The sequence below is a fragment of the Grampus griseus genome (genome assembly GCF_964374135.1).
Source record: "Grampus griseus genome assembly, chromosome: 16".
Taxonomy (NCBI): Eukaryota; Metazoa; Chordata; class Mammalia; order Artiodactyla; family Delphinidae; genus Grampus; species Grampus griseus.
This window is the reverse complement of record NC_139010.1, coordinates 15,779,054-15,799,153: the sequence shown is the minus strand read 5'-3', so window position 1 is coordinate 15,799,153 and position 20,100 is coordinate 15,779,054. Positions and strand designations below refer to the sequence as shown.

Here is a 20,100-nt window from a genome sequence, read left to right as displayed (position 1 = left end):
CCCTTCGGCACACACCCATGACAAAAATCAGTGACCTTTGTTCCCGAGGCCACTGAAATCCTTGAGGCCATTTCGGTGACCCTCTGCATTCCCATCTGGAAAGCCTCATCTGCCTCTAATCCCTCTCCTTTCACTTCTTACCCTCCTTTACCCTGCTTATCTGTATCCTTCTTGCCCCTTCGTTGTCTTTGATAACTGTGCCAAGGGCTGCCCACAGCGCCCTTATGTAATTGCTTAAGCACCCTGGTGGCCTGTATCCAAGATGGGCGACTGGCCCATGCTTGTCCTATCTTACAGGCGTGTGTCGTTTTTGTTCTCTCTGTGTATGTTTCATTGTAAAACTTTGACTTCCTGACTTCTATTTACAGGGATACTTGTATTTTTCTTTCTCTTTCATAATGCCTGTCATAGTAATATACATGTAATAGGGGGTAGCTGAATCTGTTCATTAATTTTGAAGCTTTGCGTAATATTTACTCCAGACATTGACCGTCATGGTACAGAAGCAGTCTTGAAAGTTAATGAAATGTCACAAACCCACAGTAAAGTAAACAATAGACCTTAAGTGAACATGATGAAATCTCCCTTTCCCTACTACAGAGGTATATTAACCAAATACAGTGTGGGAGCTTCAATTGGATTCTGTTTAAAAAAAAAACAAACAAACTATAAAATACAATTGGGGGTAATTAGAAAATTTTGAATATGAACTAGATAATGGATGATATTAGGGAATTATTCCTAATTTTCTTAAAAATAATAATGGTATGGTTATCTAGGAGAATGTTCTTATTTTTAGAAAATTCTTTATTAATAAAGTAGTTAGGAGTGAAGTATCATGCTGTTAAAAAATGTCTACATAAATGTAAAATATATAAATATATATATCGCTAAGGCAAACATGACAAAATGTTAAGCATGTGAAAAGCAAGTTGTCGTTGTACTATTCTTTCCACTGTTCTCTATGTTTGAAATTTTTCATAATAAGGCTGAAAAAATATTCCTCTCCTTTACGTTACTTTATGGTTCAGAGAATTTGTGTTGTGACCCTTTGTGTAATTTTAACTGCTTACTCCTTAATCCTCGGAGGACACGGTGAGAATTGGGTGTGCCCAAGGCGGGGGGTCGGGGGGTGCCGGGGAGGTTGGGGAGGGGTGGACACAACATCAGTGCTTAAAGGTATGGAGGAGAGAAGACGAGAGATGTAGGCTGAGGCGCGTGGGTGGAAGTTTCTCGGGGAGGTTGGCTCACGCTTGTGCTTCCTCCATCCTTGGGCAGATGTGACATTTAAGTTGGACGACGGAGCCATCAGTGCCCACAAACCGCTGCTGATCTGCAGCTGCAAGTGGATGGCTGCCATGTTCGGGGGGTCGTTCATCGAAAGCGCCAACAGTGAGGTAGGTGCCTTCCGAAAAGCCCAAGCGGCATGTTTATGAACGTGCATGTGTATTTATGTTAGGAAGTGTTTAACTGGCCAGAGGACTTCGATTCTTTAACTGCTAACTTGGAATAGGTTTGTTTGTTTCCCTGCAGTGAAAGACTGGAGTCCTAACCACTGGACCGCCAGGGAAATCCGGAATAGTTTTTTAGGCAGTGCTTCAGTGTCAGGTCACCGTCGTCTTTTTTCTTTCTTTTTTTTTTTTTTTTTGTTTGGTACGCGGGCCTCTCACTGATGTGGCCTCTCCCGTTGCGGAGCACAGGCTCCGGACGCGCAGGCTCAGTGGCCATGGCTCACGGGCCCAGCCGCTCCACGGCATGTGGGATCTTCCCGGACTGGGGCACGAACCCGTGTCCCCTGCATCGGCAGGTGGACTCTCAACCACTGCGCCACCAGGGAAGCCCAAGAGGGATATTCTTACAGCAGAGCAAGCAGTATCTTGGAGACCCTGTATCTCCACCGTTTTACGAACTGTTGGAAAAGACAGAAAAATTCCCTTCGAGCGTTTCTAACTTTAGCCTAGAGGTGGGCGTTTCTAACTTTAGCCTAGAGGTGAGCGTTTCTAACTTTAGCCTAGAGGTGGGCATTTTTTCTGTCAAGTTTTGCAGGTATTTCTTAACCATCTTTTTTAAGAAAAAATAAAACATGGGGACACAAGCTTATTGTCCTAAGAGGCTTGTTATGCTTATCTCAGCATCTCTCCAAACTTTTAACAGAAATACAGAAAACAATAGCTAACTTTTCCAAGGGGGCGGGCGGGGGGGGGGGCTCACACCAGAAATCCGAGCACTCCCTTTGTGACCCAGACGCCTGCATCTGCATCCCCAAGTAGGGAAACAGAATCCTAGAATCCCAAGCCAGGAGGGCCAGCTGTCACTAGGCCACCCTCCTGCTTCCAGAAAAAACTACACTGCTCCTAAACCGACCCCCAGCCAAAGACTGTCTGTTGGGGGAAAAGATGTTAGAATTATCCGGATGACCTCTTCTGGTGTCTGCCAGCCTTTGTAAACCAGGAGGTCCTTGCCTGTAGCTAAATGAAGTCTTTCCTGGGCCATCAAAGGTGTTTGGGAGCATCGTTACTGAGATGACAGCAGCTGGTAGAGGCCACCCAGTGAAGAAAGGGCTTGAGGCTCAGATCCCCCAACTCCCCTACATAAAAAGCTGAGTGGCCTTGGGCAAGTGACCACCTTGCTGGGCTCCAGCCTCCCCATCTGGAAAAGGCGATCGTAAACCCGTAACGTGGTTGTGAGGTGTGACAGTTGATACTTGCAAAGCACGTCGTAAGCGCTAAATGCCAGATGACCTCAGTCCTATTTGGATGCCGGTAGCATTGATGATATTCCTTCCCTCTCACTTCCAAGAAAATTGGGGGAAGCCACCAATTCATAAAACCTCATCCAACTGGCACGTCGCCGACTTCAGTAATCTCCTGAGATAAAGAGTCCAGAGGCTCGCTTCCCTTCTTTTTCCAGCTCTCTGAAGTGTGTGCCAAGAGTGCCGCAGATAGCCTGCTCTTCACGCAGCAGAGAGAAGTTGATCGAGGTCAGGAGCCCATTGTCCCACAAAGGGACACTGTCAGAGCTGACCTCACAAATGCTAATCCCCTTTATCCCTTCCCAGAATGGACTGTAATTGTGTCCAGATTAAAATGTGCGGGAGAGGTGACCAAAACAAAAACTTGTCAGCGATGTGAACCACACGCGTACGCGGCGCCACAGCCTCTCCCAGGGACGACACCTGTTTAGCTTCACCCTGCCCCCCACCCCCTAAGGACCAGGTCACTCACCATTGAGAACTGCAGCTGAGCCTGATAGGGATGTAGAGATTCAACCCAGCTCAAGAGACAAAGGCCCTGGAACCAAGCAACCGAAGGTCTGTGCCAGGGCACCTCGTATACAAAGAATGGCATGAGCTGTGGATATGTCCAGCCTTTCCCGCCCTTTCTCGTGATTTCCAGGGTGGACTGTAATTTACATAGTTATGAACTCTAGTCTCAGCTTGACCTTGGGCAAGAGTCTGACCCCCTTTAGACCTGTGTCCTCATCTCTAAAACGGGGACCGCAAGAGAACCTTTTTCAAAGGGCAGGTAAGGCATGAGGATACGCGTGTAAAGCATCAGATTTGGTGCCTAGAACGTGCAAAGGCTCAAGGAGTGTCAGTGACTATTATCCTGGAGGATTCCTGTTAAATTGTTTCCATGAGGAGCTCAAGATCTTTGTCCCCCAAAAGCCTTCAGGTAACAAGCCCCCAGTTCCCTTCCTAAACTAGCGAAGTGTAGTAGAGATGGTTATGGGGGTAAGAAGAGGCATTTGGTTAAAGGCCCAATAAATGCTTCATGGTTAATTGAGGCGCGTATTCACATGGGCCTTTTCTTCCTAGGCCACCTTTTAACTCTTTGTCTTCTGAAAATCTGACATCCTCCACAAAATCCAGCCTTTTTTTTTTTTTGCATTAATAGAATTCACATGCATATCCAGAAAGGAATAAAATATGCCCACTGATGTTCCTTTAACTTTTTTTGTCATTTAATATTTAAGAAGACACTGTAATTTACTTCTGTTTTTCTCATTACTTTTAATGTAGCAGTAAGCATAATTTTCTCCCCAGAGGTACTCAGCAAGTGGTTCATTAAAAATGCATGGCCGGCTTGTAGGAAGCAATGCTCTGGATCTAGAATACTCTCTCATTCTCTATGAGACCATCTCTAATTATAAGCCTGATAGTCTGAGCTGATCTTCACAATTAAAATTTTAAACCAACTAAACTGGAATATGGGTCGTTGTTTAGGGTAGCATTATATTCTTTTATTTTTTAAAGCTACATTCAGCAGGTAGGGCACAACATTTTTAATTCCATTTCTTGTATTTGTATTATTTTTTAAAGTTCTATAAAAACGGTCGCTCTGTTGCTATTCAGTTCATTATAAATGTTGAAATCACAGAAACAGCCTTTTACAGAGAATCAGCATCGAGGGGGAAAGAAATGCATGTTCTGAAAGTGTTTTAGTTTTTTCTCATTTGCTGGTTACTTCGGAGGGTCCCTAACATTATTTGCCCCAAAGAGCCATTGCTTTAAAAAAAAATGTCAGTGTTATATTAAGCAAGAAGGAAACAGTAGGTCATGGATGATTCCAAATGTCAGAATGCTCTGAAGACAGTGGAAGTGTTGGGCCAGGGCTGCTTGCTGGAATCCACTGTCATCTCCGGCCGCCAGAAACAACTTCTTTCCATTTAGGATGTCCATTTTGCCATGACTTAGAACGCACTCTTAGCAAAAATTGCTAAAGTCATCTGGGTAACTTCAAAATCCGTCATCTCAGTGAAGAGAAGCTTTAGATGTCATGTATTCCAAACCCCTCCCGTGTCACGGATGAGGAAACTGAGGTTCAGAGAGGGTGATCTGTCAAAGGTCACAGAGCATTTTAGCAACACCTCTCTGGGCCTGCCCCAGCCTCTTGCCCTGTCCTCCAATCCGTTATTTTCAGAAACAGCAGACATCCCCATCCCTGGGAGAACAGGTGCTCACAGGAAACTCTGGGACTTTTTTTATTGATAATCACTAACACTTTAGAGCACTTAGCACTTGGTAAAATGTATATATTTTTACTATCACAATGGCCCAGATCTTAAAGTTTCACAAGTTAATTAACCTTCAGTTATCTAAAAGGGGTACGAATCCAAGCACCATTCTAGAGAAATGAAATTTTGCCCTATGTCATTTGCCATATTTGCCATAAATTCATGTCTGTACAAGATAAACGCATGTGTGCGCAAACATGTAGACACACAGATATAACCGGTGTTAGAGTCACTGGAATAGCAATTACAACACCACAGCTTCTCTATTTCAAAGTGGTATAAGTAATACTTTCTACTTGCCAGGTTTTATTTATTGTAGAGGTTGTGCTAGAAACTTGAAATGATCACGCTCGTCAAGTCATTGATGGTAGTAACCCATGCAGCTTATTAATAGAATCATAATTGTTTTCCCTCCGTCTGAGAGGGGAGGGGGTAATTTTCTTAATATTTCTAGGAATTTTTCTGGGCCCTCTTTGATACACTTAGGGAAACTCCAACTGTCTGAAAGGATATTCCCTCTCTGAAGTGGCTGGTGTCTATGCAGGAAAATTATATAGATGGTTGCTATAACCTAAACAGTTCTGCAACCATACCACTAGAAGACTGCAATGGCCACAAGGCCCTTGTAGATTGTGGAGGCATTTTATGTGTGTGTGTGTGTGTGTGTGTGTGTGTGTGTGTGTGTGTGTGTGTGTGTATATATATATATATATACACACACATATATACACACATACATACAAATATATGGAGAGAGATTAGATATATAGTATAGATGTAATCATATATAATATACAGATATAATCATATATAATTCATAAATGTAATCATATATAGATATATATTTTTCTATGCTGTATAGAGAGGTTTATTAAGTACCAGAATTAAGAAGTGTGTGACTGTTCATCCTTTTGAACTTAGAAATCTAATTCTAAACAACTGTTAGTGAAATAAGGTGCTGTCGTGTAGCTTTCTTCCTTACCACGAAGGGTTTCCAGTCCTACACAGCAGTTCTGAACACTGACTTCAGAATCATGTTTCCTGGGTTCAGATATCAGCCCCAGCCTCCTAGCTCTGTGACCCTGGGCGCTGGACTTAACCTCCCTGAACCTCCATCCCTTTACCTGTAAGATGGCAAAAATAAAAGTCTCTTCCTCCTAGGGAGGATATAAGGATCAAAATAGATAATGCATGTGGAAAGCTTATTAGCACAGTACTTTGTGCATAGGAGGCCTTCTGTTGGGTTAATTCTTATCGTCATTCCAAATAGCAAGCACTAGGGGCACCGTTCCGTGTTTTGCCAGGGTACGTCTCGTGAAGTGAAGAATACCTGCTGTAACGTGTATATCCCTGTTGATCCAGGCCCAGACATTCAGAACTCTACTTCCCAGGCAGTCCCTGGCTCCCCAGCAAACTCTAGCGTGTAGGAATATGGGCAACAACTACAGGTACTCAGGAAGGAGATTAGGGGGATCCTCCAGGGAACACTTCCCCATTCCCCAGCCATTCCCCTAGATGTCCCAAGCACAGGTTTCTCTGGATTCTCTGCTGAAACCTGATAATGTTCCAGTAGTTCTATGTCTATGTCATAGGAAGGATAAAGTGTGTATGTCATGCTAACATATACTTTTCAATTTTTTTTTATTGACATAGAGTTGATTCCATGCTCGCATTTAGTGAAAGGTTGGAATCAAGCCAGTCACTGTGGCAACTAGGGTGGCTGTTCATCCTTTGTTTTGACATCTTAGACAGCTGGGCTCTGTCATGTGTCAGCAACAGTGCAGTGTGCAGCTCCCCCCAACACCTGTCATGTTGCTAGGAGATTTCTTTCCCCACAATCGAGTATTATAAGGTACTTGGCAAGGAGGGCCTGTAATGTCATCCATGTACAGCCCATTGGTCTGATTTATAAGCCCAAACAGCCATTTAAAAATTCCAAATCAGGCTGTCAGGCAGCCCCACTTTTTTGTCATCTACAAATCAAACGGTTATGTTTCAAGCCATAAATAGTAAATGACTTCTCTGCACAGCCTCAAAGCAAGGTGTCCCAGACTCACTAACAGTGAATCACACAGTGGGGATATTTACAAGCAGTAGAGCCTGAAAATGTGCCCACTGCTTTCTTCAGCAGAACTTACCTTTTCAAATAACCTTTCAGGTATATCTCCCGAACATAAACAAGATGTCAATGCAGGCGGTACTGGATTATCTTTATACCAAGCAGTTGTCACCTAACTTGGACCTGGACCCACTGGAACTAATTGCTTTGGCAAACAGATTTTGCCTGCCACACTTGGTCGCGCTTGCAGGTAAGGCTGATGACTCAGGGCCGTGCGGTGTCTGACTGTCATATTTATCAAAATCGCATTTAAGCAAAAATAAGATTTCCAGGGAATAAAAATTTATTTTTTAGCACCCAATATAGGACTGTCTGGTACAGGGTGATATGAACGGATCAAATGTATCAGACAGCCCAGTTCAATTCAGCAACTATTTTTTCAGCACCTACTTTGTAGTAGGTCCTGCTGATGCACATTTAAAGCTGAGTAATGCATGGCCCCTGCCCCTGAAGCCCGTGCTCTATGCCCTCTGCCTCATTTGTGGGTGGACCACAGAATTGGAAATTGGAAATTCCATTTGGAATTGGAAATTCTGTTGTGTCCATTTATCCCCATAATATGTGTTCAGACACAGCGTCTAAGAAAGAGGCAGGGGACTTCCCCGGTGGTTAAAAATCTGCCTGCCAGTGCAGGGGACACGGGTTCGATCCCTGGTCCGGGAAGATCCCACATGCCACGGTGCAACTAAGCCTGAGTGCCGCAACTACTGAGCCTGCATGCTGCACCTACTGAAGCCCACACGCCTAGAGCCCGTGCTCCGCAACAAGAGAAGCCACCACAGTGAGAAACCCACGCACTGCAACGAAGAGTAGCCCCTGCTCGCCTCAACTAGAGAAAAGCCCTCGCGCAGCAACGAAGACACAACGCAGCCACGAAAAAAAAAAGAAAGAAAGAGGCAGTAGGAGGCAGTGGGTAAGAACATAGGCTACAGATCCAGATTGCCTGGGTTCAAATCCTGGCTCCACTATTTACTGGCTGGCTGATTTCCTGCTTGATTTAACTGCTCTGGGTCTCAGCTTTCTCTCTCTTTAAAATGGGGATCATAATATTCTACTACAGAGTTATGAAGATTAAATGAGTTAAGAGATTATATGTATATAAAGAGAGAGAGAGGCCTTAGGAACAGTGTCTGGCACCTAGTAAGCGTTATGTAAGTGGTTTTCTTAAAGCTATTTTAGAAAATGTTCTGACATTGTCAAGACCATTTTGGGAAAAAGGGAGACTTGCTTTAACTTCACAGAATCTTATGTATCATTTCTAGACTTGCTCAGTTGGTGAGCCAAAGCAGGTCAAAATAAGATACACGCTTTCGAATATTGTTTTTCTTGAATTTAAACCTTGTGCTTCATCACCAAAGGTTTCGATTAGCAATAGGGTGTTTATTGCTACGTTTAGTTGACTCCTGTTAACCGTGAAAGCAGAATAGTGCCTGTTTTGCTCACTGGCTTATCCCCTGCACGCAGAAAAGTGCCTGAGCATATGAGGTTCTCAGTAAAGATTTGTGGAATCATTAAATGAAAATGAATGTATGAACAAACCAACCAGTCATATCTGCCCTTGACTTTCTGCCAGTGTCTCTAGAGAAAAGATTTACTTCTCTGTATTCCAGGTTTCTACTACACTCAACCAACTGGAGATCAAAGTTTTCTCCTTACCTCCCTTCTTCACCAGTTGGATAACAAGAGATGGTTGAAGTATTGCTATTCATTTTTTTAAACGGTTTTTAACCAATATACCTGAAGTCATAGATTCAAATGAGTATTGCTGCTAGGAGGCTGCAATGGGCAATTCTTTTTTTCAGAAGTAAGAGTCCCAAGCCATTTGACTATCCAGTTTTTACAAGTATTTGTCCTTTGAAAACAAATTGAATTTTTTTAAATAGTCAAAAGTAATTTGGAGGCAAATCTGCTGAACAAGGTTTGCAATCAATCTTGAAGTAGTGCCATTTTTGCTTAAATATTAAGTGTGGGGATGAAAATATGGAAGAAACTGACCCAAAGAAACCTTCTTGTGTGAACTATAGACTTCTATGTATGTTTACTTTTCTTATTAAATGCTATTATTAACTATTATGATTATTTAGTAAATAGCTTCCTAAGGTGATTCCTTTAATCCTTTATATAGTGTTTGGTGTGTAGTATAGAGTGTTTAGACCATAGTGTTTAAAAGTCGGTTTCTGGGGTGAAAATGCCTTGCAAGGCAAAGTGTTAAATGAATATCAAGAAATATTGCAGTTCCCTAAAATTTAAAACCCAGTGACTGGACTTCCCTGGTGGCGCAGTGGTTAAGAATCTGCCTGCCAGTGCAGGAGACATGGGTTTGAGCCCTGGTCCGGGCAGATCCCACATGCCGCGGAGCAACTAAGCCCGTGCGCCACAACTACTGAGGCCACGTGCCACAACTACTGAGCCCACGTGCCACAACTACTGAAGCCCATGTGCCACAACTACTGAGGCCACGTGCCACAACTACTAAAGCCCGTGCGCCTAGAGGCCCTGCTCCAGAACAGGAGAAGCCACCGCAGTGAGAAGCCTGCTCGCCGCAACTAGAGAAAGCCCATGAGCAGCAATGAAGACCCAATGCAGCCAAAAATAAATAAATTTATTTTAAAAGAAAAAACAGGGCTTCCCTGGTGGCGCAGTGGTTGAGAGTCCGCCTGCCGATGCAGGGGACATGGGTTCGTGCCCTGGTCCAGGAAGATCCCACATGCCACAGAGCGGCTATGCCCGTGAGCCATGGCCGCTGAGCCTGCGCGTCCAGAGCCTGTGCTCCGCAATGGGAGAGGCCACAACAGTAAGAGGCCCGCATAACGCAAAAAAAAAAAAAAAAAAGAAAAGAAAAAACAAAAAACCCAGTGACTCCTCTGGGAGATTTAGTTCCAAATAGTTCTTTGTTTGTCAATCGAGCTGAGGAAGCTTGTGTCAAAGAAACCATCCCAATCTTGATACCCTGTTGACCAGATGGGGGCGTACTGACTAACAAGTAAGTATGTATCGATAGAACCAGAGCAGAAAGTAAGCATGATTTGGACCATATACTAGAAGAATAGATGCAGTGCTAGAGATGAAAAAAGAATACGTCAGCATCAAGGAGCCAGAAATGCCGGGCCAAGACTGTACCCACACGTCAGCGCCAGAGGAGGGCAACAGCCTAACAGAGGCAAGACACAGCTCAGTCTCCGAACCACAGTTTGAATTCATCTTAGAAGCCTGGAACACAGCTTCAGAGCAGAAATGGCTCTCCCATCTAGACTTGTCTGACTTCTGGCTGAAGTTTCCCCCGAGCCTTTGGAATCTGAGAGGTTGAACATGTCCCTTGTCTGCTGCTGCTGAGACACACGTACACATTCACAATTTTAATTCCCCATTTGGACTCATTCCGGTTACTCAGTCTCTCCACGGTCAGAGAGTACTGAGAATTGGAGGGATGTGAATGGGGAAACTGTCAAGCAGGAAGATATTACGGAGTCTAGAGGATTCTAGGGCTTCCCTGGTGGCGCAGTGGTTGAGAGTCCTCCTGCCGATGCAGGGGACATGGGTTCGTGCCCCGGTCCGGGAAGATCCCACATGCCGCGGAGCGGCTGGGCCCGTGAGCCATGGCCGCTGAGCCTGCGCGTCCGGAGCCTGTGCTCCGCAACGGGAGAGGCCACAGTGGTGAGAGGCCCGCGTACCACAAAAAAAGAAAAAAAATAGAGGATTCTAGGCAGGTACTGGCCTGTCCGGAGCACGCTCCAACAGAACTATCTGCAGTGATGGAAAGTTCCTGTGTCCGCATTGGCCGATACACATGAAATGCGGCTTGCGTGGCTGAGGACCTGAAGTTTTTACTTGGTTTACTTTTAATTATTAATTTAAGTTTAATAGTTTCAGGTGGCCAGTAGTTACCATATTGGACAGAGAAGGTCTGGAGGACTCTAGATATTTCAGAAGGCGAACAAGGATCCCCGGAGTCGCCGGTGCACTGGCTGGAGACCAGGACTCCCCGTGCTGAAAGGCGCGCGGCAGAGCGGGCCCTGGCTTCAGTTCACGTGGAGCTGTGACCCGTGCTTCCTCCCCTCGTGGCTGCTCCCGGGCCATGGCCTCCAGGCACTAACTTTCTCCCGCTCCCTCTCTCCTCCCCAGAGCAGCACGCTGTCCAGGAGCTGACCAGGGCCGCCATGAGTGGCGTGGGCATCGACGGGGAAGTGCTCTCTTATTTGGAATTGGCCCAGGTTTGTAGCAGTTTGCCTTTCACCTTTTCAGTGTGTTCAACCAGTTCGTTTAACGCTGATGCAACATTCCGCTGTTGCATCTGTCTAAATAAAGATGTCACCACCGAGTCACAGAGGCCCCCCACTGTGTGCAACGAGAAGATCTGAGAGTTTTACGTTTCATGCACGGTTCACCCTGCTGGGCTTTGTTTGAATAAAACAACAAGGACCCCACCCACACGCCAGCCCCCTTGTGCCCCCTCCCCCTGCCCCGAGGCACCAGCTTCACATGTGGGAGAACAACTCAGGGCATGGGAGGAGAAGGCATTCTCTCTCCTTCCTTGAATTCTCAGACACGGATTGGCCGAGATCAGACAGTTTCAAGAATTTCGTGAAGTCCAGTGATGGATGCCTCACGTCTCACTGCAGCCCTCCTGGGTTTTTTTTTTACATCAGTACTTGTTACTGTTGACGTTGTGTTTCCATAATCCCCATACACACTTGCCCCCTTCCCCCATAGAGGGTCTGAGATCCAGCCTCGGCTTGGTCACTACATAACTTACTTAATGCACAAAGCTAAACTCTGCCTCAGTTTCCTCATCTGTAGGAAATAAGGATGGTAATTCACACCCTGTCAACCTTACAGATTATTTTGAGAATCAGGTGGGAGAGAATGTTCCAGAAAGAGCACCAAAGAGAGGAAGCCCTTTCATAGTACAAGGCACGTATGCAGAGTTATCTAGTCCCTGGCCTAGACTTACTGGCGATGAGGTTACACTCTGAAGGAACTAAGAATAAACTCTTTCGTTTTTTCTGTGGCCTGTTAGGTTTGGCTTCCTTCATTCCCTTTCTCAGGGCAGTGGTTCACTAAGTCTTAGGTCAGGCAGTTTCAATCCAGATTTCTCAGAAGGGAAAACGGTGGACCAGGACTTCACAGCAACCTGCTCACTCTGACTTAACATTCAACAAGGATTTGGTATTTTCTCCCCCTGTACCAGGCACCACCCTAGACGAGAGGACATGGAGATACAAACAGGGTAGATTCTCTGCCCTTGGGGCCGTCCTAGGCCACTGAGGGAAACAGACACAAGCACAACTTATTAAAATCCAATGTGAAAAACAACCTCACAGAGGTTCCAGTTAAAACTGAGAGCAAACATCAATCACAAGTCAAATCAGCAAGCCCCCATCAACACTGTCCAAAAGGGAATTTGGGGGTGTTTTGAAACAGGCCTGGAGGACAGCTTATGACCTGTGCCCTCTCCAGTAAGTATGCCTCCTTGAGAACAATCAGATGACCCAGAACTTCATATAGGGCCAGCCCACTGGAGGTAATGATTTACAGTCGTGTCTATTTGTTTGCTGTGTGTTCCCACCCCGTGACCTCCCCCGACCCCGCCCACACATACACCCTGCAAAGAAATAATATGATTCCTGCTCATCTCTGACAAGCCGTGGCAGGAAGAGTTTAGGACAGAGTCTCCCACATCTTAGCTCATTTGTTAGACCCTAACCCAAGAGGTAAGTATTTAACAGTCAGCTTGGGGACAGGTGGGACGCTGATCTGTTGCATTTTCCAGTTTCTGGGGTGTAAATACCCCTACCTGGCCAACTTTAACAACTTGAAGTCACCGAGCTCTGTGATGCTCTCGAGCAGGTACAAGCCAACGCCAGTACCGCACTGCTCTGCTCTGACTTGCAGAAGGAAATCTATTATCGAGAGAAGTCGGAAGCACCTGCTAGAATTGTCTGTCCTGTTGGGCTTATGATCTGCAGAGAGTTCCTTGAGTTAGTTTCTGAGGGCGTTGGCTTTCCTCTTGGCCTCTGTTCAGGGCACTGACGGGGGCCCTGGAGGAAGCGCACTGTAGGTTTCAGGGGTTCACCTGCTCAAAGAAACTTCAAGAGCGACAGACAACAGAATGGATGCCTGACAGGGGCCTGGACAGAAAGAGTGAGGGGTGGGGGGACCTGCCAAAGTGGGGGAGGGAATGGGGAGTGGACTGTGGGTTTTTGAGCATCGGGTGTTTTGCAGTCACGGCTTCCTCAGCTGCCGCTGTCCTGAGCGTCTGCTCAGAAAGGAGAGGGTGGATCGAGGGTCTGGATCCCTCCGTCCCCGCCCACACTGCCTGCTCTTCTTATGTAACCAGAGGACAGGTGGAGGACAGGCACACATGCCGCGTGCTCCTGCACTGATCTTTCGTGCTCCTGTTTTAGATCTCTGGCCCCAGCCACCTGAGCTTCGACATGCAACACGGAGGCTTCTGTTGCCGGGGCTCCTTAAACGGAGATGACATCGCTGCTTTCTCCCATGGTCTGGTGCCTTCCAGAGGCCACGGCCACTTACCATTAGAGGGCAGGTGGAAGGGGAGAAGAGGAGGGCAAGGCATACTTTAGACTCCTGATCTGATACAGTGATTATTTTTAGCGCACATATCCCAGTGGGGGCGGCGGGGGGGGAGTGTGCCGAACGCTTACGCGTGGCTGGCGTCGGAACCATGGGCAGAGTCAAAACCGTGTAGTCAAAACAAGAGGTTTCCGAATTAGTCATCTGGGCCCTTTATTTCTTTGACCCGTCCTGTGGCTTTTTATTTCTTTGTAGCCCCACTTTAGAAAACAGAGTCTGACCCCCTTTTGGTCACTTCCCTGCAGTTTCACAACGCCCACCAGTTGGCCGCCTGGTGTTTGCACCACATCTGCACCAACTACAACAGTGTTTGTTCCAAGTTCCGCAAGGAGATCAAATCGAAATCTGCAGGTGAGGCCGTGCGGTCCCCATCTGTCCAGTTCCCCTCACCTGTGACTGAAGGCTTTACCTTCACTGCCCCCGAGAAGGAACGCGGGCAGCCCCCAGCTCATGGAGAATTCCTTGTGCGGTCGTCACAGATTCACGTGACGTGACCCAAGGAATTGGAGGTTGGAAGTCATCTCTGGAGAACTCCACGGCCGGGGGGATCTGGGCGGAGGGGGCGGTCAGGATGCCCTGCTGTGGAGCGAGCAGAGATTGCTGGCTCGCCCTTGTCCAGGGAGGCATGCTTGGGAGCGAGCTTACGCTCTGAAGTGAAGGGGTCCTGGGTTCAGGCTCTCTGTGTCCAGCTGTGTGATTTTAGGCAAGTGATTCTACCTCTCAAAACTCTGGTGTCACAGTCTGCCACTGGCCCTGCCCACAGTCCCTGCCCATTGGGTAGTTGGGATGAGCACACGATAATCATATATAAGAAGCCTAAGCACAGAACCTACTGGCACAAAGAGGCCATGAATGAACAGCAGGTATCACCATCTGCATCTTTCCTTCCCCAGACAACCAGGAATACTTTGAGCGGCACCGCTGGCCCCCCGTGTGGTACCTGAAGGAAGAAGACCACTACCAGCGTGTGAAAAGGGAAAGAGAGAAGGAAGATATTGCACTAAATAAACATCACTCGAGACGAAAGTGGTGCTTCTGGAATTCATCTCCAGCGGTCGCCTGAGGCAGAAGAGAAAAAAAAAAAAAAAGGAGAAATCTGACACACCACTTTTCAAAGCACTGCTGTAAAATCGGTCTTACTATTAGAGATAAGGTGTAGTTCAGGTGGCAGGCGCTGCTCTTCCTCCACTTTCATGCATTTATCTGTGTTGGGATCAAAGCACAAGCTCACCATCCATGAGCCTGGACAAAAAGGGAAGTTGACGCCCACTGCATTCCTTAAACTTGTATATTTTTTGTTAGAAGGCTTAATAAACTTTAGTCCGTTATCTCATTTCTTTTTATACAAAGGAAAAAAAAATCCAGCTCTCATGTTTCGAATTCCAAATTGGAAAATATTTTTATATGGTCTCTTGTAAATGAAAATACTGTGTATTACTTTATTTTACAAGCCACACATTAACCATGAAGTCGCCCTGTGATTCTCTTTGCCCATGTGATCACCAAGCATTATTACTTAGAGGGTTATCCTTCTGTCGTGAAGTAAAGGGTTGGAATGAAATTCCCCAAAGTGCAAGTTAGGGAGTGTTTCATCTTTGTTCTGCTGAATAGCATCGGTATAATTACAAAGTCCACTCCAAGAATGTGTAATATTTACGATATTTGCCATGTAAGTGCTAGTAATTATATGGTTATATGTGCCATGTAAAATATAGTGATATCACATCTTCTGTTGTATAAAACATCTAGATTTAAGAGGACAATCTTTATAATCATTAGAAGGGCTTATTAAATCCCAGCATTATCCAGGGCAAACTCTCTGGTGGACCTGAATACAGAAGATACCGTAAGAGCATTGGTGTTCGGATTGCTGTATTAGGACGTACATCTCTCAGTGTTCCTTGATCTTGCCGTGTTTCTGCATGCAGATTCTCCACTGACTTGAATCGAGATGGGCAAGGGAAAGGGTCCCCGGACTCTGTCCCAACGTCTGCAGGCTTGTCACACCTCCCCACTGGAAACAGGCTTCCTCAGGTCTCTCACCTGCGGCCAACTTCACTTTGTAAGACCCATATTTTTAACTCTTCCCAGGGAAAACTCATGTTGCTGCAGAAGTATACCAAGGCAGACCACCCACCCCTGCTGAAATTCAGCGGGGCCTGTGAAGGCACGAAGCTGGAGGCTGGGTCGTCTAGGGTCACTGCATTCTCCAACGAAGATGGGAATTTTACTCCAAGAGTCTAGGAAATGGTGCTATTGTGAGTTAGTTCTGACCCTTTGTCAGTCTGAGTTTTCAGTGTTAAAATAGAAAGTACTGAGCAGGGGAGTTTTGAGAGGCCGTCAATCACTGCTTCTCTGTAAATTAAAATGTTACAGCACTCACGCAGAGCATTTTCAGGCCACACTTCCATACCTGTCAAGGGATGTTGTATGGTGGAGGCTGGGACTTATTCTTTCAGGAAGTCAATTTACTGATGCTAAAAGCTGTTGATTTTTTTTCTACCTTTCAGAAGTTGGAAAAGAGACAGCTGAATCCAAACTCCAATGTTGACAGCCAAATATATTTGAAAATCTATCCAGATTACAGATGGACATTTATGACTGGCAGGGGATACACACCAGATTCAAAAGCTGGGAGAGGCCCAGCCATAAAGAGGCCCCTTTATCACCCTCTCATGACAAAGGAGGGGGCAGCAGAGTAGGGAAGGATAGGATGATTGTAAATGCCTCTACTTTAATTTGGGGTCAATAGGTTGTAAGTCATTAATGGAAGGAGAAAGGAGACAGAATGAGAGGAAGGATCGGCATATATCCCATCATAAAATGGTAGGAGTTGAGTTTTCGATGAGTAGTCAGAATGGAATTTACACAACCAAAGCTCCCATGTGATTGTAATCTTGCCAAAATGTAATGGACATATAAATGAACCTGGGTATAAGCAATAATATCCACTAGTGTTTGTTATCAGCTACTGTAACCAAGTGGCTGGTTCATTTGGTTAACGCTGATTATGGCCTTTTAACCATGGTGGTTTGTTTTGTGTTTTTTATTTCACGAAAAGCCAGTAAAATCGTTTAGCTATAAAATGCCTCCAGTTTTTCTTTAAGGACTACCATCATTATGTGTGTCATTTTCATTGCTTTTTTAAAAAACTGTCAAAACTTTAAAGGTGCTGGGTCACGGGGGCTGTGTGTCCTCTAGGAACCAGGCAGCTTGAATGACCGTCATCTTTGTTTTCAGTATTGCCAGCATGGTGCAATGCCATGATGTAAATGCGGGGTCTGGATCTTGGCTCTTGGCTAATATGGTTATGTCATTAGACGTGGTACAGTTCTGGAAAAAACAAAAATGGACTAATGGACTAAGTCCATTCCCCTAATGGACTTCTTATAACCGGATTTTGGGGGATTCCACCAGCAATTAAGTCAAAGTTTGCGTTGGTGGACTCATGAAGATCAGTCTTTTCTTCAGAAGCAGATCTGAGAAAAGCCTCTGGAAAAATCTGTTAAAAATTTCTGGACTTCTAGGCAGTGTAATATTTGCCCAAGCTCAGAAGGAAGAAGGGTCTCCAGTGAGGTCACAGGGGGGGATTTTCTGAGCGGCAAATTCCCTATGCCTCCATGGAAAGGAGTTGACAGCTATAAAAAACAACCGCAGGAAAAAGACAGTGAGTTTCCAATACATTTACACACCTTTTAAAGGTGGGTGGTCCAGGTCAGACACCTTTTATGTAACGCATACCAGTGGGGTCTTACACATAGAAAGTCTTGGTCTAAATCTCTCCTGTGGCAATGCCTAGCAAACCATCAAGGATTTCAGCAACCCTGTATCAGCATTACAGGAACCACAAATTGTACTGGTTTACAGGTAACTCCAGTATTTTCATTATAGACATTCAAAAACAGGAATTCTATGCTTCTAAGATTTTTTTTTCACACTTACTTCCATTGTATGGTATATCAGTTGTCAAAATTCAGTTTTTCATCACTGTGACATTGGCTAAGTAGAATAAATTCTGCCAGTCAGAGGAAAAAACAAAGTGAATTCTGAATTTGGAAACTTAATGAGTGCAGCATTTCTGAATTGGATGCTTTTCTGCAAGCTAAAGATTTACCAGACTTTTTCTTACGGAAATATATGGGGTATTTCTTTAATTGAATGCCCTAATTGGATGCCAGTGGGCAAGCAGCAATAATTCCTCTTTTCTAGAAGAATGTGACTATTGCATAAAAGTGGTAGAGTTAAAAGTTAGCCGTGGAGAATGTGTTTGTGTTCTGTGTGTGTGTGTGTATGTGTGTAAGTAATCAAGAAACAACACAAGGAAGAAAAAGAAAAAGGCTAAACACAATTTTAAAAAATAAAGAGGGAGAAGGGGCACTGACCAGAGCCACCGAAGTTGAATTAAGCACCGTGAGCCTTGGATACACCCCTTTCTTCCAAAGTGCTAATTTATGAGATTATTCCATATCTCATGACTTAATTTTCAGATGAAGAGTTTGCTCTCTTAAATTTCCAATTAGGAGGCAGGTGATGTATGCACCGGCATGGCAACACTGCTGACCTCCTGTCAGAGGAGAAGCCATGCTCTTCCCTTTGGCTGCATTTGAAAATCTCACCCTGTGCTGCTAGTGCCTTTAAGTTGGGTATTTTCACTTAAGCCATTTAGCTGCGGGATATTTCACTGGGTTCATGTGCAGGTGCCTCATCAGTTAGACATTTACAGACTATAGTCTACAAAATATGGAAATAATTTGGGAGCAGATAACTCTTGGGTGGAAACAAATCAATCATACAGTTGCACATCCACAGACGTGAAAGTGTTAGAAACAACAGTAGGAGACATGAAGTGACTTGCCAGCAACTCCCTCCTGTTGCTCACCAGTTCTCCAGGAACAGAACATGTAAGTGACATGCATTTCCAGAATGTAGATGAAATGGGTGATTCCCAAATGTGGCCCCATGGAAGGAGTATTTAAATTCTTTGAGTCTGAATACATTCTCAATCCCCAAGACAAGAATGGTTAGACGGAGCAGGCAATCAATAAGAAAAGAACTTGATTCATATCTCTCTGCTTGGATGCCAACCAAAGTTTGGGCATTTTTTTTTTGTTTCCTCCCAATCGGATAAAAATAAACATCCTTTTGATTTGATGATTCACGGTAGTCCCCAATGGAGGGATAATACCCATGGAATGTTAGGTTTAACTGGTGTGGGAAAAGATACACTACTTCTCCAAGCTTTAGTCATCCAGAAAAGAATGGAAACAACTTTCACTGAGTTTTTAGTGCAGATTAAGTGAGATGATTTATGTAAAGCACTTGGAACTGTGCCTGACACATAGTTATCACTCAGTAAATAAACCTGTGTACTCAGCATGTGAAATACCCAGGCAAGAAATCCAGGAGAGAGGACAACTCTGCACGTTACAAAATTACTGTATTGTCTTTTCCTGCATTTCTCAAGCTGTGTGCCAGCCTCGCTGCTTAGTGCTTCATGACAGTGATTAAAGAGTTAGAAAATAAGAGCTGTGGAAAGAGAAAAGGCAAGTGGTAGGAGGATGGAGGAGAGTATGGCTCTTTCCAAGAAGACACTGCCCTCACTGTTCCTCCCTTCTCTCCATAGAATAAGGGCTGGATTTTCTGCCTTTAAAAAAAACCCGAGAGATAAAAAACCTTTCCCCCCAAACCATCCAACAGCTCGGGGTTTTTGAGCGCAAGCCACATGTTCTCCTTGCTTGGCCCTGCAATAAACCTTTCCAAAAAAATAAATACATCCCTAGAGAGCTTGTGCATATGCATTGAAGGTTGCCTTCTAATTTTATTTCACATATGAAGTCTAAAGAAAAAGTAACCTACCAGTACAAATTCTACAGATTTTTCAAAGAGTCTCTTGAATTCTGTGAGTCATATCAACGTGAATATAAAACTTAGTTTTCCATTCTGGGTGGTGAACCACAGAGCAACACTACCTAGTTCATGAGATGGAGGGTGTTCAGACCACTGTGATTTCTCCCACTGCCTCACGCCCACTGGGATGCTGGGACCTCATGACCACCACGAGTATATCTTTCAATTTTTGTATTGGAGAGAATTCTTTAAAAGTAAGTAGTCATAGTAAATGGCCAAACATTTGAAATTTCCAACTATTAGAGAAATGGGCTTACCAATCTTTTTAAAAAATAATAATTATAAGGTGGACTCTCTCCGCAGCAAATTTTGTACTGCGGGTACCCTTGCACCCATTTTGCTGACATTTGCCTAGGTAGCCAGGGTGGTGAGGCCTTGGGAGGCTAAGATGCACTTTCACATGCTCTTCCAGTTTTATTCCACTATTTCCTCACAGTGCCCAACCCGATGGATTGATGTTCCAA

At 44.9% G+C, this 20,100-nt stretch overlaps 1 protein-coding gene across 3 annotated transcripts in view; it reads left to right on the top strand.

The window, feature by feature from the left end:
• The window catches only part of RHOBTB1 (Rho related BTB domain containing 1), a 68,077-nt gene extending 53,020 nt beyond the window's left edge, over nucleotides 1-15,057 (top strand). For all 3 annotated transcript variants that reach the window (XM_082673794.1, XM_082673793.1, XM_082673795.1), the window contains 5 exons: nucleotides 1,279-1,397; nucleotides 7,175-7,325; nucleotides 11,258-11,346; nucleotides 13,975-14,080; nucleotides 14,623-15,057. In XM_082673794.1, the coding sequence (XP_082529920.1) occupies nucleotides 1,279-1,397; nucleotides 7,175-7,325; nucleotides 11,258-11,346; nucleotides 13,975-14,080; nucleotides 14,623-14,792 (635 nt within the window). In that variant the 3' untranslated portion in view covers nucleotides 14,793-15,057. The remainder of the gene's footprint in view (nucleotides 1-1,278; nucleotides 1,398-7,174; nucleotides 7,326-11,257; nucleotides 11,347-13,974; nucleotides 14,081-14,622) is intronic.
• Nucleotides 15,058-20,100: the final 5,043 nt, after the last annotated feature.